Consider the following 19,752-nt stretch of genomic DNA (forward strand, 5'->3'; position numbering starts at 1 on the left):
GATGCTGTTGACCACAGCCCGCCAGGGCTGCCGTGCATTGGGGGCAGGGGGCCAAGCCCGCTGGCTCTAGAGGAGCAGAAACTGTCAGGTTTGAAGGCCCAATTTAGAAAACGAAAGCCTCCAAAATTAAACCTCAGTATGAGGGCATTTCAAATGCTAAAACGGGGAAGAGCAGCATCTTTGTTTCCCCTATAGAGATGCACCCCTGCATCCTTGTCAGATGTCTCAGATTAGGTAACCTCTGCATTTGCTGTCCTGGAATCTTTTGATGAACAAGCGAAAAAGTTTTCTTTACATCTTTATGAAAGCAGTACAATCAAAGATTAAATTTTTCAAATGGAGATTTTCCAGGCAGGAAACTTTTAATCCATACCGTTTAAAGCTTTCTTTCAAATTTCTTACAATTCAGTATTACAGTATGAAGCTGAGACTTTACTTTTCAGTTGCTTTCAGCCCTTTCCCGAGATTTTCCTAAATTAACACTGAGTTCTTTTTAAAGACAGGCATTTGATCTTGCTCCTTCGAACTGGTGGATTTTGCTGCTTGCGAATGTCAGATACTGTCATCATCCTCTCTTAAGCTATAAAATCAAAATTAAGCTGTAGAGGATTCCAAAAAAAGAAGACAGTATATGAGAAGGAAATGCTTTAATAATTCCATCCCCCGGCTTGTTCATTCCTGGTAATTCTCCCATAGACATGAATCTAACACAGCTCATAGTAAAAAGTATTTTTCCTCTGCAAGTTCCCAGCTCATAAAAACAAGACAAGATGTACCAGCTAATAAATTCAATGGGAAGAATCACATCTTCATACGTTGGAGGTGGAATTTAAAGATCTAATGTACAATTCTTGGTTTTCATTTAATTAAATCACCATAAAAATGCAGAAAAAGTTTGCCATGGCTCAGTAGAAGACATAACAGTCTGAAACAGTACCGGGCACAGCAAAATCCTTAGCAATAGACTGTCATCTCTACGAGCTCTTCAGTTGCCTCTTCATAGGCATTTTTTTTTTTCTTCTTCCTTTTTGTTTTTTGTTTTTTTTTTTTTCTGATGGCTTCGCTATGAATGGGAATTACCCTTGGGCATTGGTGATAGAAGAGACAGTCTCAATATAAAAACCTTTACAAGAAAGAGTATAGCAAATACATATATTCTTTAAGGACTGATTCTCTTGCAAATACAATCTTCCATTAATATTTAGAGATGTTGCTCTTGGTATGAATGGATAAAAAGTCTCATCTTCATTTAGTATTTTGTGTGTGTATGTATACATTTAGTTGGTAAACTGTAAAAAACACTGGTGTGAGAGCCATGTGCACTTCCAGAAAACTGCTGCGCATTTTCCAGTACAACCTACGGCTGCTTCTGAGGCAAAGGGAACTCCTCTTAGACTGAATATTCAGTTTCTCTGGTGGAGTCCCCAGTTGTTCAAGTACTTCAGATTTATACATTTCACTCTTTCATCTGGTTTTCCTAATGAGATCTTTCTACCCCTTCCTGTTTATGGATTTTTATTAATGGACTGGTCACTGGAGGTAGAATATTTCTGCCTATGTATAATTTAGTCAGCTTTATGAAATAGTCTAGCTTGCTAAGAGGTCATGCATCAAGTTTTGCTAAAGCAGGGCTAGCTACAAAGGATATAAATCACAGTCCTTTACATTGTTCCAGATAATAATGCCATCCCTCAAGGATGACATTAATTTAAAAGCAGGTATACAAGCTTACTTCACAATTTCTTCAGAGCAGACTTCGACTAGAAGCAGAGCAGCAACATGCAATGCAGATGTAAGTAGTATGCATCATATGAGGAAGTAAAAGACAAAACAAATTCTCTTTGCTATCAGCTTCTCCAGCGTTAAATATGGAAATGTAGCATGAAGCATACAGCTTGTTTTATTGCAAATATTCTATCAAAGTCCTCCAAAGTTTACTACTTTCTCTGCTTATAGCTCTAACTTCATTTCTACTTGTGCCTGGCCTAGTTTCACTCCTACAACTGATGCTTCTTCAAAGGAAAAAAAAAAAAGTGTGGGAAGAGACTGACACAGAAAAATGAATAGCAAAGCATTTGAAACAAAACAAAACAAAAAAAGGACATGTTCTGCATTAATGCCATTTTATATTACATTATTGGACTTACTCATTTCTTACTGGTAAAAATACACATGCAGAATGTTCCTTACATTTTCCTCCTTATTTAATTTTACTTCATTTGCTTTTGTGTTTAGCTTTTCAATCATCAGTTCTCTATGCTTCATCCTGGGACATCTTCAATGACAAAGGCGATATTGTAAATGAAAATGCACCTTTAGGCAGTAACCATGGACTAAGTTCCCTCCATCTTGCTTGTGCACTTAAAATGCTTTTTATTTTATTTAAAAATGTCCATCAACTGCCTGCCTAAAAGTATAAAAAATATTTTGCATTAGCTGTTACCAAATATTTATCGTGAAATTTAGTGTGGAACAGAACGGCTTTGTTTCTGTATTAACTCTCCACTCTCTTGAGAACCATTTTAACATGCCCCAGTCTGGGTTCCCCCAGGAGCCCCCACCTCTCACTGACTACCCAGCACTCAGGATTTCTCCCTTTTTAAACACAAGCAACAAAACAAAACCCCAAGATCGATAAAGTCACAGAGTCTGGAGAGGACTTTCCCCCCCTTCCTTCTATTCTGTGTGATACAAAAATGCTGGCAGAAGGGGATGCTTGCAGGGGACATTCATCTGGGGGGGCATTCATGCTGGATGTCTGTCCTGAAAACACAGAATCAGTGGGGCAGCCACACAGAGACCCACCACACAGTCACAGATCTTTCCCTTATGGTTAAAAAGCAACATAAACCATTGCCTAATACCGTCTCCCTTTAACGGACAGAGATTTTTCCTTTCCTTTTTTTGATACTTTAAACTTACATTTAACCATCCTGTTTCATGTAGTGATGTTTGATAAACTGTAGACTTGATTTAGCCTCCACTGATGAGAACTGATATTTTCCCACCGACTTCTCCCAGCACCTTCTCTCATCTATGAAAATAAACATCTTTTCCCAGTGATGAACCATAAAGAAGACAAATAATCTTACATTTTCTGTCTGTCTGGTCTTGTCTTCCCTTATTGGGCTAGTGAGTCCTTGCACCAGCTAGAAAACACTATAAATGCCCTGAAAGTGGTCCAATTTTTGTGTAATCAACACTAATAAGACAGGCTTTGAGGACTACCAGCAGGAGCAGAAAGAGGTGGTCAGCAAGGTGTGAGGCTTGGCTGGGTTTCTGCTTGCTTCTCACCCTCTTCCAGGGTGAACAGGCATGAAAGCAAAACAAGCCCCCGATGAGCTGGGCTGGGCTTTCTCACCTGGAGAGCATCCTGCCTCCAGCTTGAAACTGGGGGAGGCAATAAACAATCATATTTCAAACTGTAAAATCTGGCTTGGCGCAACTGAAATAAATAAGCATGAAGAGGCTGACAATGGTATTTTCAAATAACAGTCCAGTTTAAAACAGAACTCTGCTAATGCAAATCCAACTCATTAAAAGTAAGAGCTTTGTTAATACTGAACAATCCAGACAGTTACAGGATAAATTGCACAGTGTTTGGAATTTGTGTGTTTGGCTTTTTAGCCACCCTTTTAGCCTGGCTCTCACTTGTGATCCCTGCAAACAGCACTCCCCAGAGTGCCCCTCTGTACTGCACATGACTCACCCGAATGGAGCCTGGACTGAGGGAGACGTGTGTGCTTTCCCCTTGGAACGCCCAGCACAGCGCACACAGGACGTACACAATGTATGACGCCTTCCCTCGGCGAGCTGCAGCACATGCTGCCCTAGCGGCCTGGAGCTGGTGCCAGTGACCCCCGCGACTAGAAGGCAGGACCCGTCAGAAGTGCTCAGAGCCCCACGGGCGTGCGGTGTGGTCACTGCCTCTGCAGCCGCCACTGCGCTGCCCAGCCCCATCCCTTCATCACGCACAGCCTTCCCTTCTCCTCGCCTGAGCACCAGTTGAAATGTTAGCATACATAATTCTGCTTCTGCAGGAGCGCACAGAAAGAGAAACAAAGCAAAGCACACAGGCAAAGACGGTACAAGGAAGAATAAAATGTTAGAGACTAATTACAGCGCTGCTACTCAAAGAAGACAGCTCGATTGTTCAAATTTCATACAAAGGGAAGTCTAGAACAGGTTTGTCAACAGGTTTCTGAAGAGCCTAAATGACATTTCACACTTTTACAGGTGCTACTATCTAATTATTCTAATAAGACTAATGCTTAATGGGGTTTCAAAATTCTAAATGCTAATTTCAATGTTTTTAGCCTTTTAAAGTATGTAATATTGACATTTATGACGGGTTGGATTTATGGTACAGAGTTTTTACCTGTTAGATAAAGTTCAACGTATGTGCAGAGTTACCTTCAAAAAATACAAGACCGTGGCAAACAGATTCAAAATTTTCCTCTCGGTTAGGAATGGTTGGTCAGTTACAGATCTCCACTGCTACCACACTGACTGCACCTACCCCACGTCATCACCTGGGGAAAGGGCAACTGTCCCAAACATCCCCCTGTACGCAGCCCTCACACTCAGCGCATTCATACGGACCTGTGCCACACTGTGACCCACAGTATCAATATATACACCAAGGAACTTAGATACACACATCCACATGTCCATACTTATGCACTCTAGTATGTATGTGACTGATAGCCTCCCCCCCCAAACAGGTAAAAACTCTTAAGTCTCTTCTATACCTGCCAGCTTTTTGTTAGATGTGGACATTTCACTTAAAAATAAATATGGGCAAAACCATCCACCAGTTTTATGCCTCTCCACTAATGCCTCACTGGCTGGATTTTCATATTGCTGAGCATCAGAAAGGCAATTTCAGACCATGAAATAAGTCTGATTTTATCTTTTCAAGTCTGTCAGGCTCCCTAATGGCAAAATGGAAGGTAATACTTTTCTCCATTTAGTGACAGTTATGCAAATTTAATTTAAATTTAAAAAAGAATAGTTATAAAAGGATGATCGCTATTTACTTATTGTTGATGTGTTGATTTTAGTCTATAGCTAATATAAATGAGTGACTCGTATGAATAGGCTTCCAACATTTCAGATCACTACAGTGCAAGCAAATCCAGAAAGGTCACAAGGTCCAGCGAGGAGCACCACGAGCTGGGGGGGCACGAACCTCTGCCGGCAGCAAACCACCCTCTCTTTGATGATGAAGTAGCAAAAAATTTGGATATTATTGCTGTTGCATTGCATAGTTCTAACAGTGTTTCAATAGGAGAAACTACTGCCAGCTTTGTTATTTCTATCTCATTTCTGTTCTAACCCATCTGTCCAGGTCTGCAGTAAAAAAGGGGAAGCAAAACGGGGGGTGGGAGGTGGGGGTGATGGGGAGTGCAGGGGAGGAAGGCGTTAGCGCAGCTCCCTCCTCCTGCCTCAGTGATGCTGGGCCGGCCAGCACAGGGACCCCGGGGACACAGCAACAGCCATAGGCAATGTGCAGAAGCTATTTCCCAAGTTGTTGAAACTTCTGGGCAGCAAAGTGTCTAAGAATCATATGTTGCACGTTTTTGGGGGAAGGACCATGCCACTGTGACTTATAATTTTAACTCTATTTGTTCGCAGAACGCATCATTTTGTAGTGACATAAAACATTTCCAGCCAGAGCATTTTGAAAACACTTTGTGGCAGTGAATTTAGGCTGGCTTTTTAATTCACCTTTACAGGCAGGTGAAGAGGGTCCCCACACCTCCGGGAAAGCAGGGCACGCAGACTGGCCAAAGATGCAGAACTGGCACAGAAGCCAGGCTAGCTCACTCCCAGTTTGCAGGACTTTGTTCCAATTCCACCTCCCATTTCAATAAAATAATACTTGCACTTATTTTATTGGAAAAAATAAAACTTGCACTTACTTTTTAGTAATTTCAAAAGGTGAAGTGTTATGAGTACATTTATTGTTTTTACAGTTAGTGTTATTTTTTATTATATTCATATACTTATAATTGCCTGTATTGATACTTGGAACAGTATTTCCAGTGTTTATAATTACTGCTGCTTAACCTGCAATATAGCCAGAGGAGCAGTTTAAAAGTAATTTGGAATTTTATGATTGTGGTAAAGGATTGTGTAACTCTCAGTCTCCACTGTTAACTAAGCAAGGTCTTGTGAGGAAGAATTTACTGAAAAATTTACTGTGCCAAAGTTTTGACTCCAAAAACACTTTTACAGTGATTTCTCCTCAATCTTGTAGAAACAGAAGATAAGGATTTTTGAAAATTTTGGAAATTCGTTTGGGGAAAATCAGTGCCTTTGTACTGCCTTAGCAAGACCTCACCAAACATTTCAATTCAAATCCTTTCTGCAAGATAAAATCAGCATGTTCTAGACCATCAGGTGGAAGAATTTTTACACCCTCTTTTAAACCTAGGTGATGAAAAAGATGATATTCTAAGAGCTGCAGAGATTGGTCTCCCATGCACTCCAATGCTATTTAACATCCTTTGTAACAACATTCCAAGCAAAAATTAAACCTTCAACTACAGGACACCTTTTTTTATTCCTGACAAGTGACAGTCTGAAACTACAGAAGTGAAAGTAACAGGAAATCCAATGGAAAAAAAAAATATAAATCAGATAAATCACAGTAATCACAGTGTTCACTGTGACAGGCAGAAAGCTCTGTAAAATATTATACTGCTTACTCAGGGTACAGTTTCAAAAACACTTGCAGTGTGGAAATGATGGCAGTGAATAACAAAATAATTACTATCTCAGTTTTTCCAGGCCAGCCCAATTGCCTTTAATTGAATCAATAGGATGGCAAAGAGGTGTTCAGAGAGGGAATAATAGAGCCCGTAGTAAGGGCAGTCAGGAAAACACGTACTAACCTATAACCCAGCCCTTGAAAATGTTATAAGTCAAATGTGTGTCTTCAAAACAATACTCCTACAGTTCATTACAGTTGCAAAATAAAGTTATGGAGGATCTGTTCAATTTCAATATAGAAATTGCATTTAGATAAAGTCATTGTAATTAAAATCTCTGCATTGCCACGCTCTGTTTTCAGATGGCAATTGTATTTCCGAGGTAGCACAACAGGAAAAAAAGCATTTCCATGTCAGTGTTCCAAGCAAGCCTTGTCATGACTGTTGACTGTTTCTTGAGTGAAACTATCAGGATTTTTGCCATTGAATTCAGTGGGAGCAGCATACTCCATAGATAGGGAATCTCAATAAAGGTATATTCAGTAAATAAGAAATCATAAACAAGAAGTAGGTTTGGTAGCCTTGGTAATTTCCCAAACTATCTGATGCAATCACACATCATGTTCTGCTGTGAGTGCCTTTTGGTACTGGTGTCCCACAGCTCCCTAAGCATGCCCAGACACGTGTATTTGTGGGGTCAGCATCTTCTCTGCTAGTGGGCAGCACAATGCTAAAGCTCCAGGCAGGGGGGTGCTCTGGCAGAGCTCTAGAAACACTTGATAAGGCTGCCCAGAATCCTGACTGAGTGGTGTTAACCATGAAATCATTTTGACATTTTTAAGTCAAACACTTCTGATTGTAGGATCCTCAACAAAAGCCTTTTTGTTGAGATGTGGAGGACTATGGAGGTTACCCACACTTTAATTAAAAGGGAACAACAATAAAAAGTAAAAGCTGGCCCAACAGTTCTTGTTCACATCATCCACTTCACATCATTCTCATGCAAAGGGATGGATTTGACCTGTATTTGCCTTAATGCCAGTAGGGACCAGAAGTGACCCATGGCATGGAACAGGCACAGCCACCAGCTCACCCTTGGACAAACTCTCATTCTGAATTGCCTTTCTTTCCAAAAACTGTTTTCAAATCTGTCTTTCAAAAAGGTTCATAATTATTTTTATACCTTGGGTTCCACGCAACACTCCCAATGGTTGTTTTTGTTTTATCTGAGGGAGGTTGCCTCTTTATATAGGGTGGGAGCTTACTGGTCCAGTGCTTTAGAGAGCAGAGTGATTCTGTGCCCAGCAGGAAGCAGCAGGCTGCCTATGCACCTCTCTAGCTTGGTGGAGGAGGGGATGGAGAACCTAACTAAGCTCATGAATGCAAAACCCAGTTTCATCATGTAAATTTTTGCTCTTTCCATTAGATTATAAGGTTCTTTGACCTACGTTTTCTGGAGGTTCTTTAGCTTTACCTTGTATTTCCCCCTCCTTACTTCTGCTTCTGTCATTGCTGTATAATGTGAGAAGTTGCTGAGAGATGCTTTGGATGCTGTTGAACACAGAGAACTTTTATAATGACAACTTTCGCAAGACTCCCACAGGTCACAAAACAACTCATTCAACTTAATTCAAATGTAACAGCACTAATATACTTCAGACCAGAGAGCAAATGATTATTTTGTGTAGATTATCCTTTGGCTGCAGACTTCAGAAGATGGAAATTTCAGACTTACAATGGAAATTCAGCTGCAGCTCTGACTGTAAAGCACCTCCGACACTGCAGAATTATGAGTTTCGTACTAGTAGAGCCTTGGTCTACAACAGATAAACCATTTCTGATTTACATCCTTGTAAATGAGATCACCCGCTAATGCAAACATTTTCCACGATTTAAGTCTGTTAAAGAAGGGGAAAAGCCATTCATACATATTATAGAGAGAGATCCCCTGCAGCTCATTTGAATGCTGTGAGAGGTACAAATGTGGGAGGAATTTAATGAATGGATAAAAAATACAAATCCTGGAGAAAACATTCTGATCAGTCATTAATGATGCATTAACGATGGTGGATGCAGCGCTCGGTAACAGCAAGTCCAAGTATGCTCTTTGCTGGAGTGGGTGGCTCGTTTGACTGGGGGCCTCTGTCATTGAGCAAATCTCATGCAACTGCCTCCACCTCCGGAAAAATTTTTCTTTTTCTTCTTGTGCTGAGCAGGGACAAGATGATAACAGTGGCTGGCACCAGCGAGTTAATTTTATAACAAAACCTGACATCCTACTCGAGTGCTAGCAATTTAAAAGAGTAATGGATTGTCAGTTTTAGCTGGAAAGTGGTTGTTATATGATTTTAGAAGTCTTTTGCATATTTATTTTGCCCCACTTTAAATAAATTTTGGTAAGATATATCTCTTAGCTCCGAATGCAAGTCCCTCTTGGCCTGGTTGAGGAAACAAATTAGACTTCGCAAACATTGCAAAGACTAAATCAATACATTAATATTTAGGGGACATTAAGGAGGTTTATTAAACAGAAAAAGGGCCTTGAGTACTACTTGGGAAATATTATACATGTTTAAATAAAAAAAATAGGTTGTGATTTCTGACTGAATCTATAAATCGCATTTACATAGATAACTGATTTATTCACCTGCACACCATGTCAAGCGCTGGTTACGTACAGAAATGAGATGATGCTGAGAGGGCAGGACAGGAGCAAGTGCTGTGTCTCACACGCATGCGGTCTGTCCTGGGAGGAGCCACAGACGTGCCCAGCATGGGCTAGACCAAAGCAGAAATTAAGATGTCAAATAACTAATATAAGAAAGTTGCTGTATCACCGATTCCCCAACATTAGCATTGTGGCATTGTGGTACCAATGGCAAGCACTGATGTAACTGGGAACAGGGCTCCGACAGGACGGGGAGGGCAGAGGGTGCAGCAGGGGCAGCAGACACCATGGTGAGCTGGAGACAGGGGATGGCAAAGGGAATGACACCTGTTATCTACACCTCAAAGCCTAAACCGTGGACCTGTTCGAGCCATGCATCCATGACAGGTCAAAATACAGCCCTGAAAACCCACCCCTTGGTCCAGACTGTGCCAGTGGATCCTAGCGCTGCTGTCACCAGGACCATTGCTAGGCTCCTTGCTCGTGTTCAAGGAGGCAAACGGGGCTGTCAAATCCCGTTGTTAGGAAGACCACGGTCACAAACCTCACTCACCAGTATCATGGTCACACACCAGCCCCCATGGGAACTGCTCTCCCAAACCCTGGCCACTGTCCCTGGACAGCCCATCCTCAACTCGACGGGGACTAGCACCTTCCCCTCACCTCACCTTAAAATCCACACATGGCTAAGCTGGATTTGCCTAGTCTTGTACAAGTGCTCTCCTTTAGCCAGTATGTTTGTTCGCCCTCCCTGGGGCCCACACGAAGCGTATTAATAAAGCATAACAAAACTCTCCCCGAGCCCTCATTTCACTAGGTTAAACAAAGCAATCTCTTTCAGATGAGTTCTTCATTCTCCTAATCATCCCGGTGACCCTCCCTCAGCGGCTGAGGTCCTGCTGAGTACCCTTTTCTGGCCTCGATCTCCCTGGGGTCACAAACCAGGAGCCTGACTTGCCCTCTCCCCACATGCCATGAGGGCATCATTACTGCGTCCTGACACACGGAGCGAGCCGGAGCCTCTGGGCTGCGACCTGTCGCTCTGCCCTGCGGCAAAATTAATTCTCAAGGACGCTGATAAACATGTCTTAATATTTTTGCAAATTGAAAGGGAAACACAGCTTGGAGGATGCAATTTAAACTTTGGTAAAATAAATGTCAGATTAGAAATGGCAGAAATAGCAACCTTGTGCTAGAAAAATTATGAGCAATATAGGGTGGTAAGAGGCATTTAATTTTTTTTACTTTACTGTGGCAAACATCTGATGTTTAAATCATCTGCAGTTCATGACTTTGCAGATAAAGCATCTGGCACTGAGGTAGACTGCGTTGATTACAAACTCCTACCTTCTAAACTTTTAATTAATTACTTCATAATTCTCACTTCTTTTCATTAAGGTCACTGAAGTAAAGTTAACTGGATTATCTTCCTCGCTTTTATGTGATTTTTCTTTCACGGATGTCAGTGTGGGCTAAAGACACATTAGGCTTTTCTCTTTTTATTAATTATATCTTGATTAATGTTCTTGGTATGAAAAGGTGTAATTATGTAATAAGTAACAGTGACGTAGACTTGGTGGTCTCATTCAGGCAGGGATTTGGGAGACTGAAACTCAACTTCAAGCTCTGCCAGAGCTCCCTGCTTGGCTGTGGCCAAATCCCACGAGGTCTTGCTGCTCCCTGCATCCGTGCCTGGAGCAGGGATGGAGTGGCTGCTGCTTCCCTTCCACTGTGGTTATTTACGATCATGCTACCTCTCTATGTTTTACACATGGTAATTAAGGCATCTTTAACCCATTAAAATGTATTTATTCTCCGAAACACTTACAGGAATATGTTTAGAAATTGTCACCCCAAACAGCAGAGAAGAGGATACTCAAAATGAAGCTGCTGGTTCTGTGTGTATAGACAAACCTCATACATACACCAATTAAAAAAAAAAAAAAGAAAAAAAAAGAGAGTGTGTTGAATTTACATGGCTTTTAAAGTGGAGTTTCACAGCAAATAATTTTGCAGCCTGGAGTCTGAACCTATTTGAGAGCTTATGATCACACATAAGTCTTCATTCATTTAATTTGTGACCCAATGCACATACCCCCAGCTCTTCCAGCTCTGCTGTTTTCAGCAGGAGAACGTCTTCTTTCAACATTACTCGACAGAATACAGCCTGTAGGGCAGAGGAATTTTAAAGGGCTAAGATTTTGCTTTTAAATTTTCTTTTTCCTCTGTTATTTCATGTGCTGCTCTAGGTCTGCGGCTGATCATTTATTCAAAATGTAAAAGGAAGCCCAGCCCTTTGACGGAATGATTTTACTTTGGCAAAAGGCTTGCTTTGCCTTTCATTTATTTCTCCCCAATAGCAGAAGTTGTTTCTAATCTTGAAATACAAAGCAATGAACAATATTAAAAGGAAACATAAAACTGCTTCTATAAAATGTTATTATATCATCCCTATGAACCCTATTCAGCAGGAAAGGATATATAAGCTTATAGCAGCAATTAGCTCTTTGATGTTTCATTTACAGTCTCGGTTACTTTCAGACAGGTCAATCTCCATCTCAAAGGATGCATGAATCTTGCATCCTTACATCCTAGTCTCAGCACGTGGAGGGTGAAGTGATGGCTTTGTTCTAAGTACGAAGTGGCCCGATGTAAAGTGCTTACATGCAGCAGACCCGTGCAGGTCTGCTAGACAGGTGACGCCAGCAGTAAGTGTGATGCAGGTCTCTCTAAATTACCGTGCCAACCCCAGTGTTGCTCCAAGGTGGGATCCCACCCACGTGGGATGAGCAGTTCGTATGGCTCACATCCCTTCTGCTGAGCATCCACTGCATGGCTGATAATTATTAATATCTACAGTAATATGCACATAAAGATACAAGCTGGAATGGAGAGGAATAGCCACAATCTGCACCGAGATGGGATGGAGCATCATCCAGAGCTGCTGATGCCACTCTGCTGCCCAGCGGGTGCAGGGCCTCTCTCTGCAAGCAGGGAGCTCAGCAGCTTTCCCTTCTTGCCAAGTGCTAACAGAGCTACACAGGGAAAAATACAGGGACAGTGATATTTTTTTTTTTTTTTTAAAATAATCTTGAAAATGGCTTACTTGTCCTGGCTATGCTTCATGGAGCTGGTCCCTACTTCCTACATAAAATACAACTGAAATAACATTGGAGTAATTGCAGACATATATATAGACAATCCAAATATTAATTGATACTGTCACAGCTTCTTCATTCCAGCTTCCCAATCTGATAGCATACAAATACTTCTGCAATCCCTGAACACCCCCCTGCCCCCCATAAACAGTACGTTTGCAGGTCCTCATGCAACAGCCTCATGCAACTGAAGAAAGTTATAAAACTGGCCAAGAGACAGCTCTTTGGCTGCACTAACAAAATAATGTTCTTTATGCAAGCAGTGCACTTGGCTCTTACAGAGCTACAGTCTTACAAACCACCGGGTTCTAAAGGTCCAGTGGTTAAGGATAATTAGTTTCAGAAGCATTTCGTACATGTTATTTGTAAGGGATTTTGGTGTGCCATATGGATTAATAGAGATTGCCATTTAAATTCTTCTGGTTTATATTCATTGCTTTATTACTCATAAAAATGCAAAAGGAAATATTAATGATGATTACACCAAAGACTAATAAGTTAAAGCCCTAGGTTATACTTTGCATTTCTGAAGATATAAATGCAATCGCTTAATAATTATGCATATTTTAACTATTGAGTTATTATTTCTCTATATAATTGTAGTTAGCCTAATTGATTTTAAGCTCCTATTTATATGTTTTATACATACAATTCATTTCCCAATTTTTTTAGCCCCTTGCATGAGGGCATTAACTATGACAAAGACAATCAAAACTAAGAATTGTTCACCCTGGAACCATACAATAAATATGACCTTCACGGGTGTAAAACTCACATGGTTGTTCTGCAGCGCTTATAACAGAAAACTGCCTCACGGAATTGAACAGACCGCTGTTACTAACAACAGTGGGATCTCGGTATTTCTGTCAGAAAACTGGTCAGGAAGAAAGAAAAACTATGGAATTAAATGCAAAATCAGCTTACTTTGTCTCCACTTATTTTGGTTTTACTGCTTTATGTTAAATTTCTAAATCTAATAGAACTTCTATTTCTATTTTTGGAAAATTGCATTATGCAGTCTAGCTTTGCTTTTCTTAAGCCAATGAGTTATTTCTTGTTTTTATAACAATGCTTGTGACGGCATGCACTGGAGAAGTCAAACGAAATACTGCATCTTTTAAATGCCAATAAAATTTACAGAAACCTTCACACTTAAAGCTTCAGGGGAGTAGGATGCGTGCAGGCAGGCCGGTAAGCCGAGTGCTCTGGGGAGGGCAGAAGGCACGGCGGGGCTGCCGGGGGGGCGACGCGCCCAGGTGCCTCCCCCTCTGTAGCTGAGCTGTGCCAGGAAGGTGACCAGCTTCCCGAGGAGTGACCTGCTGCCCTGCACCACGGGATGAAGCACTTCTGTGCTTTCTCCCAGGCTGCCCTCAAGCAGCTGCCTCTGAAGGAGCCCACAAACCACACAAAAAACCTTTCCTCCTTTAAAACTCACATCAGAATAGTCCTGTGGAAACTTGGAGCTGGGCTGTCGGGGTGCCGGTGCGGCTGACGGCTGTGCCGCCTGCAAATTCTGCACGACAGAATGCACTCTGGCGTCTTTCTGACCGCACCCATCAGTCAAATTTTACTTGATACTTTTATTACATGATGATTAAAGCACGTCTCATGGCCTTGTTCCGTCCCCAAGGACAGCTGGGTCCTGATCTACAGGGACCCTTCCACGGCATGCTGCAGGAGCAGCACTGGCTATTTCTGAACGCATCTTCCCATCGTAAAGGAAACAGGGGTGTTTCTGGCAATATTTGGTATCAATTTAACATGCAAAGGCTGTAAACCTTCTATGAACTCAGCACCTGATTGTGCCCCTTTACATGGTGACCAGGCTGAATACGGCGCCAAACAAGTGTGTTTTGAGCCATGCAGGAGACCCGCACCAGACTGACGGGTACCGGCAGAGTCTTGCTGCGGGGACCTGTACCTCAGCCAGTGCACTGGTATTTCCCTCTCATATTTTCACAGCTTGTTCAATTGTCAGAAGAGCAGGAGTGAGGGCTTAAACCTGATTTTGGCAAATTGGAGACCCTTCTGGGCTAATTATGTTTGCAGGGGCCCAGAGCCACATACAAATCTTTGGTTACATACATCCAAGAAAAAAGAAAGACAGATAGAAAAAAAAGCTTTAAAATGTGCTTAGCTGACACTTCCCATCCATAAACTATTTCTGTCTAGTACATCTCCAATAACAGTTTGTTTAAACACATACCTTGTACAGTTAAGTGCACCTGCATCGTTCTAGGAGTGTGTTGAGTTTGCACAGAACAAGTGTACGGACCGTCATCTGTCACGTCTACGTCCTGTATCTGCAGGCTGTATTCTCTTCTGTTTGCTGTTGCGATTGAAACTCGAGGGTCTACTGACCACTTATCACTTCCAGCAAAAATAATACTCGACCGATTGAGCCAGGCACCTTTTGACGCTCCATCTTCCAAGTAACACCTGCAAAAAAAGGTGAAACCGGTAATTACAAAAACTTAGGAGCTCTTAAATACCATTAACTTGCTATTGATTTTTAGACTGAATATAGCTGTAATATATTAGAGTTGAATCTCAAAATACAAATAATTTTTTAATTGACAAACCACCATAAAACCAAAAGCCTGTCTTGCAAATGCACAATAAATATATTTTTTTCTGCTATGCCCTTCCTTTCTGATTCCCCTGCTGTGAGCAGTCAGCGGAGCAGTAGGCAGAAAGTCTCAGTTATTTCTGAACTGGACTCAGTGGCCTCACCGGGGCAGCCTTTTGTCCTCCAGCCTCAGCCTGTGAGGATCGGGAGGGGGCATGGGTGTCTGCACCAAGTTCTGCCTTTCTCCTAAGGCATGATAAACTTCTGCTTGCTTAGTTAAGGAACCAGGAGACTTTTCTCACCAAAAACTATAATGGCATCTTAGAATCCAAAACAATGGTTTTTTTTCTTTTCAGGGGGTTATTAGATTTGTCATTGCTAATCACATCCAAGACATCTCGTTTAAAGCAAACATACGTTCGATTAGCATGGATTTCCCTGCTGACAGCAGCCATGCAATATAAAGCATAGTCCTACGAAACATTTTTTTTAAACAGCTGTGGTATGGTAGTGACTTGAACAAATGTGATTTATTATGTCATATTTCAGCTTTTTTACAATTATTACTGGAATAATAACTAAAAATAGTGCTCTTTGGGGTGTAATAGCCACCATAACTGGAGCTCAGTGAATAACAACACCCCTACAATCAGAAGCAGATGTACTCTAGACAGATTTTTTCCTTCTAAATTTTAGTTCAAAAATATTCCTCCATAAAGTAAACACTGGTTTGGTTTTTGGTTTTTTTCTGTGTGTGTGTGTATGTGTGGGTTTTGGGTTTTTTAAGAGTAAAGAAGTACAGCTGGAGAATGAAAACACCTACATCAGAAGAGTCTGACAGCATTTCTACACAATATCTTGGGGGTTTGAACATGGCACCGGAGATTGCAAGGGAATTGCAAGCTGAATGCACCAGTGTAGGTACTGCAAACTGTCGGAAACTAATCAGTTGAGAAATATAAAGAACAAGGTATATTGCAAAACCTAATTTGTAGTCCGTTTCACCTTCTGTAGAATCCAAAACCAGTCAGAGTATTAAAGGTCAATGTTAATTGAAAATCCTTTCCGTAGATATGCAACCAAAAAAAAAAAAAGCCACCCAGGCATAACAGAAGTATAACCTTGTACTAAGGTAATTAAACACTGCAACATGCTGCTGTTGTCAATATTTTGTATTGCACGTTAGGAAACATTTGTGATTTCTCTCTAAAATAGCCTTCCGTCTGAAGCTGCTCACTTGCACACTGGGATGAGGAGACGTGCACTGTGAAGGATACTACCAAACACCACTGACAAGGCCCAAGAACAGCACGGCACCAAACACAGTTACTAAAACTGCGGAAAAAGTGGTAAGAAGCCAGTGAATACAGCTGACAGCATTTCTTAGCACAGTGAAGTACATCAGAAGGCAGGCAGAGGTTGTTGGGGCGGGATGCCCGCAGGGGTGAGCTAGCGCTGGTGCGAGTGTGGGGGACTTCTGACCCTCGGGCGGGCAGAGCTGTGGCCACGGTGAACGGGCAATGCCAGAGGATGGTCAAGCCCTGAAACAGACTGCCCAGGGACGTGGTGGGATCACTATTCATGGAAGTGTCAAAAAACATGTAGATGGGGCGCTTAGGGACAAGGGTTAGTGGTGGGCTTGGCAGTGCTGGGTTAAGGGTTGGACCTGATGGGGTTAAAGGTCTTTTCCAGCCTCAGTGATTCTGTGGTTCTGTGGCTGTATGACACAAAGCTGCACTGGAGCTGAGGAACCCTTGTCGCTGGGAGAGGTAAAGGAGAGGCCACTCAGCAGCACACAGGCTGCAGGGATAAAACCGCTCCCGGGAGATGATCTGATTGTTAATGTAATTGATGGCTTTGGAATAGCCGTCAACTTTTTCTATCATCTGGAAAGAGGGGAGTGACGCTGGTGACAGGCAGGAGAGCCAGAGACAGAAAGGACACTAAAGACCACTCCTCCATCCCACGGACATTTCAACTGTGTGTTCAAGTGATGCTGGGATGTCTACATTCTGCTTTGCAGCATTTGACTGAAAGCAATTACTTGACATGACAGACCAGGGATGCTCTCTGGAACTTCAGCCAGAATGATGATTTTTGTGAGCAGCCAGGAAAATGCATGAAAGAGCAGCAAGTGAGGAAAGAAAACAATGACGGGAAGAAAACCAGTAAACACCGGCAGAGCAGAGGACTGTGTAAAGTATGAGAATACGAGAACAGAAACACTGGAGATACTTCAAGTACCACCTTGCCATAGACAAGAAAACGTTTGTCATAAAGAAAAGGGAGGACTGGTGGGAGGAGATGAGACCTGAGCAAAATCAAATGGTCATACCTTGGGTAGAGAGCATGGGAAAATGAGACTGTGAGAAGGGTGTCTGGGAGGCAATGGCCGGCAAGGGGAGTCCCTCTCGGTGCCTGAGAAGTGAGGGGATAAAAGGGCAGAGACAGCGTGCAGAGGGACCTTCACCAGCTGATGGGTACGACAGCCTGTCTGCAGTGAGGTTGAGGATATTTAGCTGTGGCTCAAAAGCCAACTGGGCGCTGTACTCCAGTTTCCCATAAAGAAGGTGCCATCTCTCATGTGGGAAAAGGCAGAGCAGCTAATGGAGTCAAGGGCAGAGAAAAACCCTGACGGGCTCACGTTTGAGAGCATGCAACTGCAAACCCCGGAGCATGTGGGGTGGTTTTTTTAAGCAGTCTGAAAGTGATGCTATGTGACTGGGAAACCATAAATGTATTATCTCCACTTACGGAAATGTAGGGAGTGAATCAGGCAAATTTGAGGCTAACCACCATGCCCACAATAGAGTTTAAGGCTTTAAAACAACTTTAAAAGTTGAAGGAAGGTAATACAAAGTGCGACAGACTAATGGGACATTTTTATTTGATAAAGAGGTTTTTTACATGAAGGAAATCCAACAGAAGAAGAGAATGCAATAGATCTCATCTCTTTGATAAAACATTAAAATAGCACAACTATGGAACTGTTAGATGGCAGAAAATGGTGATTTCGTAGCTTAAGCATATGGCAGTATTGTTTAAGCAGAGAAATGACATTCCCTTTAGGAATAAGAAACTAGAAGCATCAGGCTGAAATTCTTCAGAAATAGATAATGAAAATAACTATTCATTCATTTAATTAATGATCTCAACATGAAATCTGAAAGGGTTCTGAGAGAAGCTGCATACAATATGGGATAAAACATCAGTTTATATAACAGGGAATTGGGATGTCGTGGGGAAGTATCACTTTGAGGATGAGGAGCACAGCAGATATCTGTGAATCGCTGCAGGAGGAGTTTTGTGGGGTCTGGTCCCATTTGGAGAAGGCAAGGAGCCACTTTCAAAGTCTCGTGAACATTTTCAAACTGATCCTAATGAACAGAAGACTGGGGAGAAGCACAGAAACATCAGACTCGCTGATGTTTTTCTACAATTCGTTTCTTTTCTACTGGTATTTCTGAAGCAGTTGGATACGGTCAGTTATAAGTGAGTGGTTTTGAAGGTAGCCTGTAGTTTCAGTAAGCATTTCCTATTTTATTTAACTCCCTTGTTATTTATACACATGCACACATTGAAAAAGATGCAAGAAAGCGCTAGCACTATGGCTTCTTCCCACAAGAGAGAAACAACAGCCTCCTCTCCCAGCACACAAAACCAGCCTCATGTCACCAATTCCCTGCCCTCTGTGCAGCTTCTAAGAAAATAATTATCCTTGCTTAATAAATAAAAAAACCAAAACAAAACAAAACAAAGTTGAAATTTTTGGTTATTAATTAAAAACAAAAGTGGAATTCTCATCAGATGCAGACCATGCTAAGAAGGGGGGTGCTCAGGGCTGCTGTCGTGGCAGCTCCGAAGCATCCTTACAGCCTTCTGACGGCGCCTGTTCTGAAAGGCCCTGATGGGGCTTAACACCCGGCGGCAGCTCAGCCCCCCCAGCCGCTCGCTCCCTCCCCCCAGCGGGGTGGGGAGAGACTCGGGAGGGTGAAAGTGAGAAAACGGGTGGGCTGAGATGAAGGCAGTTCCCCAGGTACAGCACAAGCTGTGTGCACAAGCAGAGCAAGCCCAGGCGTTCCCCCAGCACCTCCCAGGGCAGGAGGTGCTCAGCCCCCCCAGGGCAGCAGGGCTCCAGCACACCTAACGGGGCTGGGGGAGACCAGCGCCATCGCTGCCAGCGGCCCCCCTTCCTCCTCCTTCCCCCAGCGCTCCATGCTGAGCGTGAGGCCGTACGGGGTGGGTACCCCTGGGCTCGGGGGGGGCAGCTGGCGCGGCATGTCCCCCCCCAGCTCCCTGTGCCCCCCAGCTGCTGGCTGTGGGGGGTGAGGAGCAGAACAGCCCCCGGCGCTGTGCAGGCGCTGCTCGGCAATGGCTGAGCCATCCCTGTGCTCCCAGGGCTGCTTCCAGCCGAACCCAGCACACAGCCCCGTCCCAGCTCCTGCGAAGGGAAGGAGCTCTCTCCCAGCCAGCGCCGGCACAGCTGCAAAAGTTTCCCAAAACTTCTCATATAACCACAGCCCTTCTGATATCAAGGCTGTCTGGCTGAGAAAAGGGGAGATACATCAGTGCAGAAAGGAACAGAGACCTCTTGCTGTTTTACTTGATATACAAATTTTCTCAAAATGACTTCCTAAAACA

The 19,752-nt window shown here is 42.7% G+C and overlaps 1 protein-coding gene across 2 annotated transcripts in view; it reads right to left on the reverse strand.

Annotated features, from left to right (window-relative positions):
• NEGR1 (neuronal growth regulator 1) overlaps positions 1-19,752 on the reverse strand; it is a 295,944-nt gene that overhangs the window by 143,282 nt on the left and 132,910 nt on the right. For both annotated transcript variants that reach the window (XM_055724994.1, XM_055724993.1), the window contains exon 2: positions 14,749-14,981. In XM_055724994.1, the coding sequence (XP_055580969.1) occupies positions 14,749-14,981 (233 nt within the window). The remainder of the gene's footprint in view (positions 1-14,748; positions 14,982-19,752) is intronic.

The sequence above is a fragment of the Falco cherrug genome, chromosome 12 (genome assembly GCF_023634085.1).
Source record: "Falco cherrug isolate bFalChe1 chromosome 12, bFalChe1.pri, whole genome shotgun sequence".
Taxonomy (NCBI): Eukaryota; Metazoa; Chordata; class Aves; order Falconiformes; family Falconidae; genus Falco; species Falco cherrug.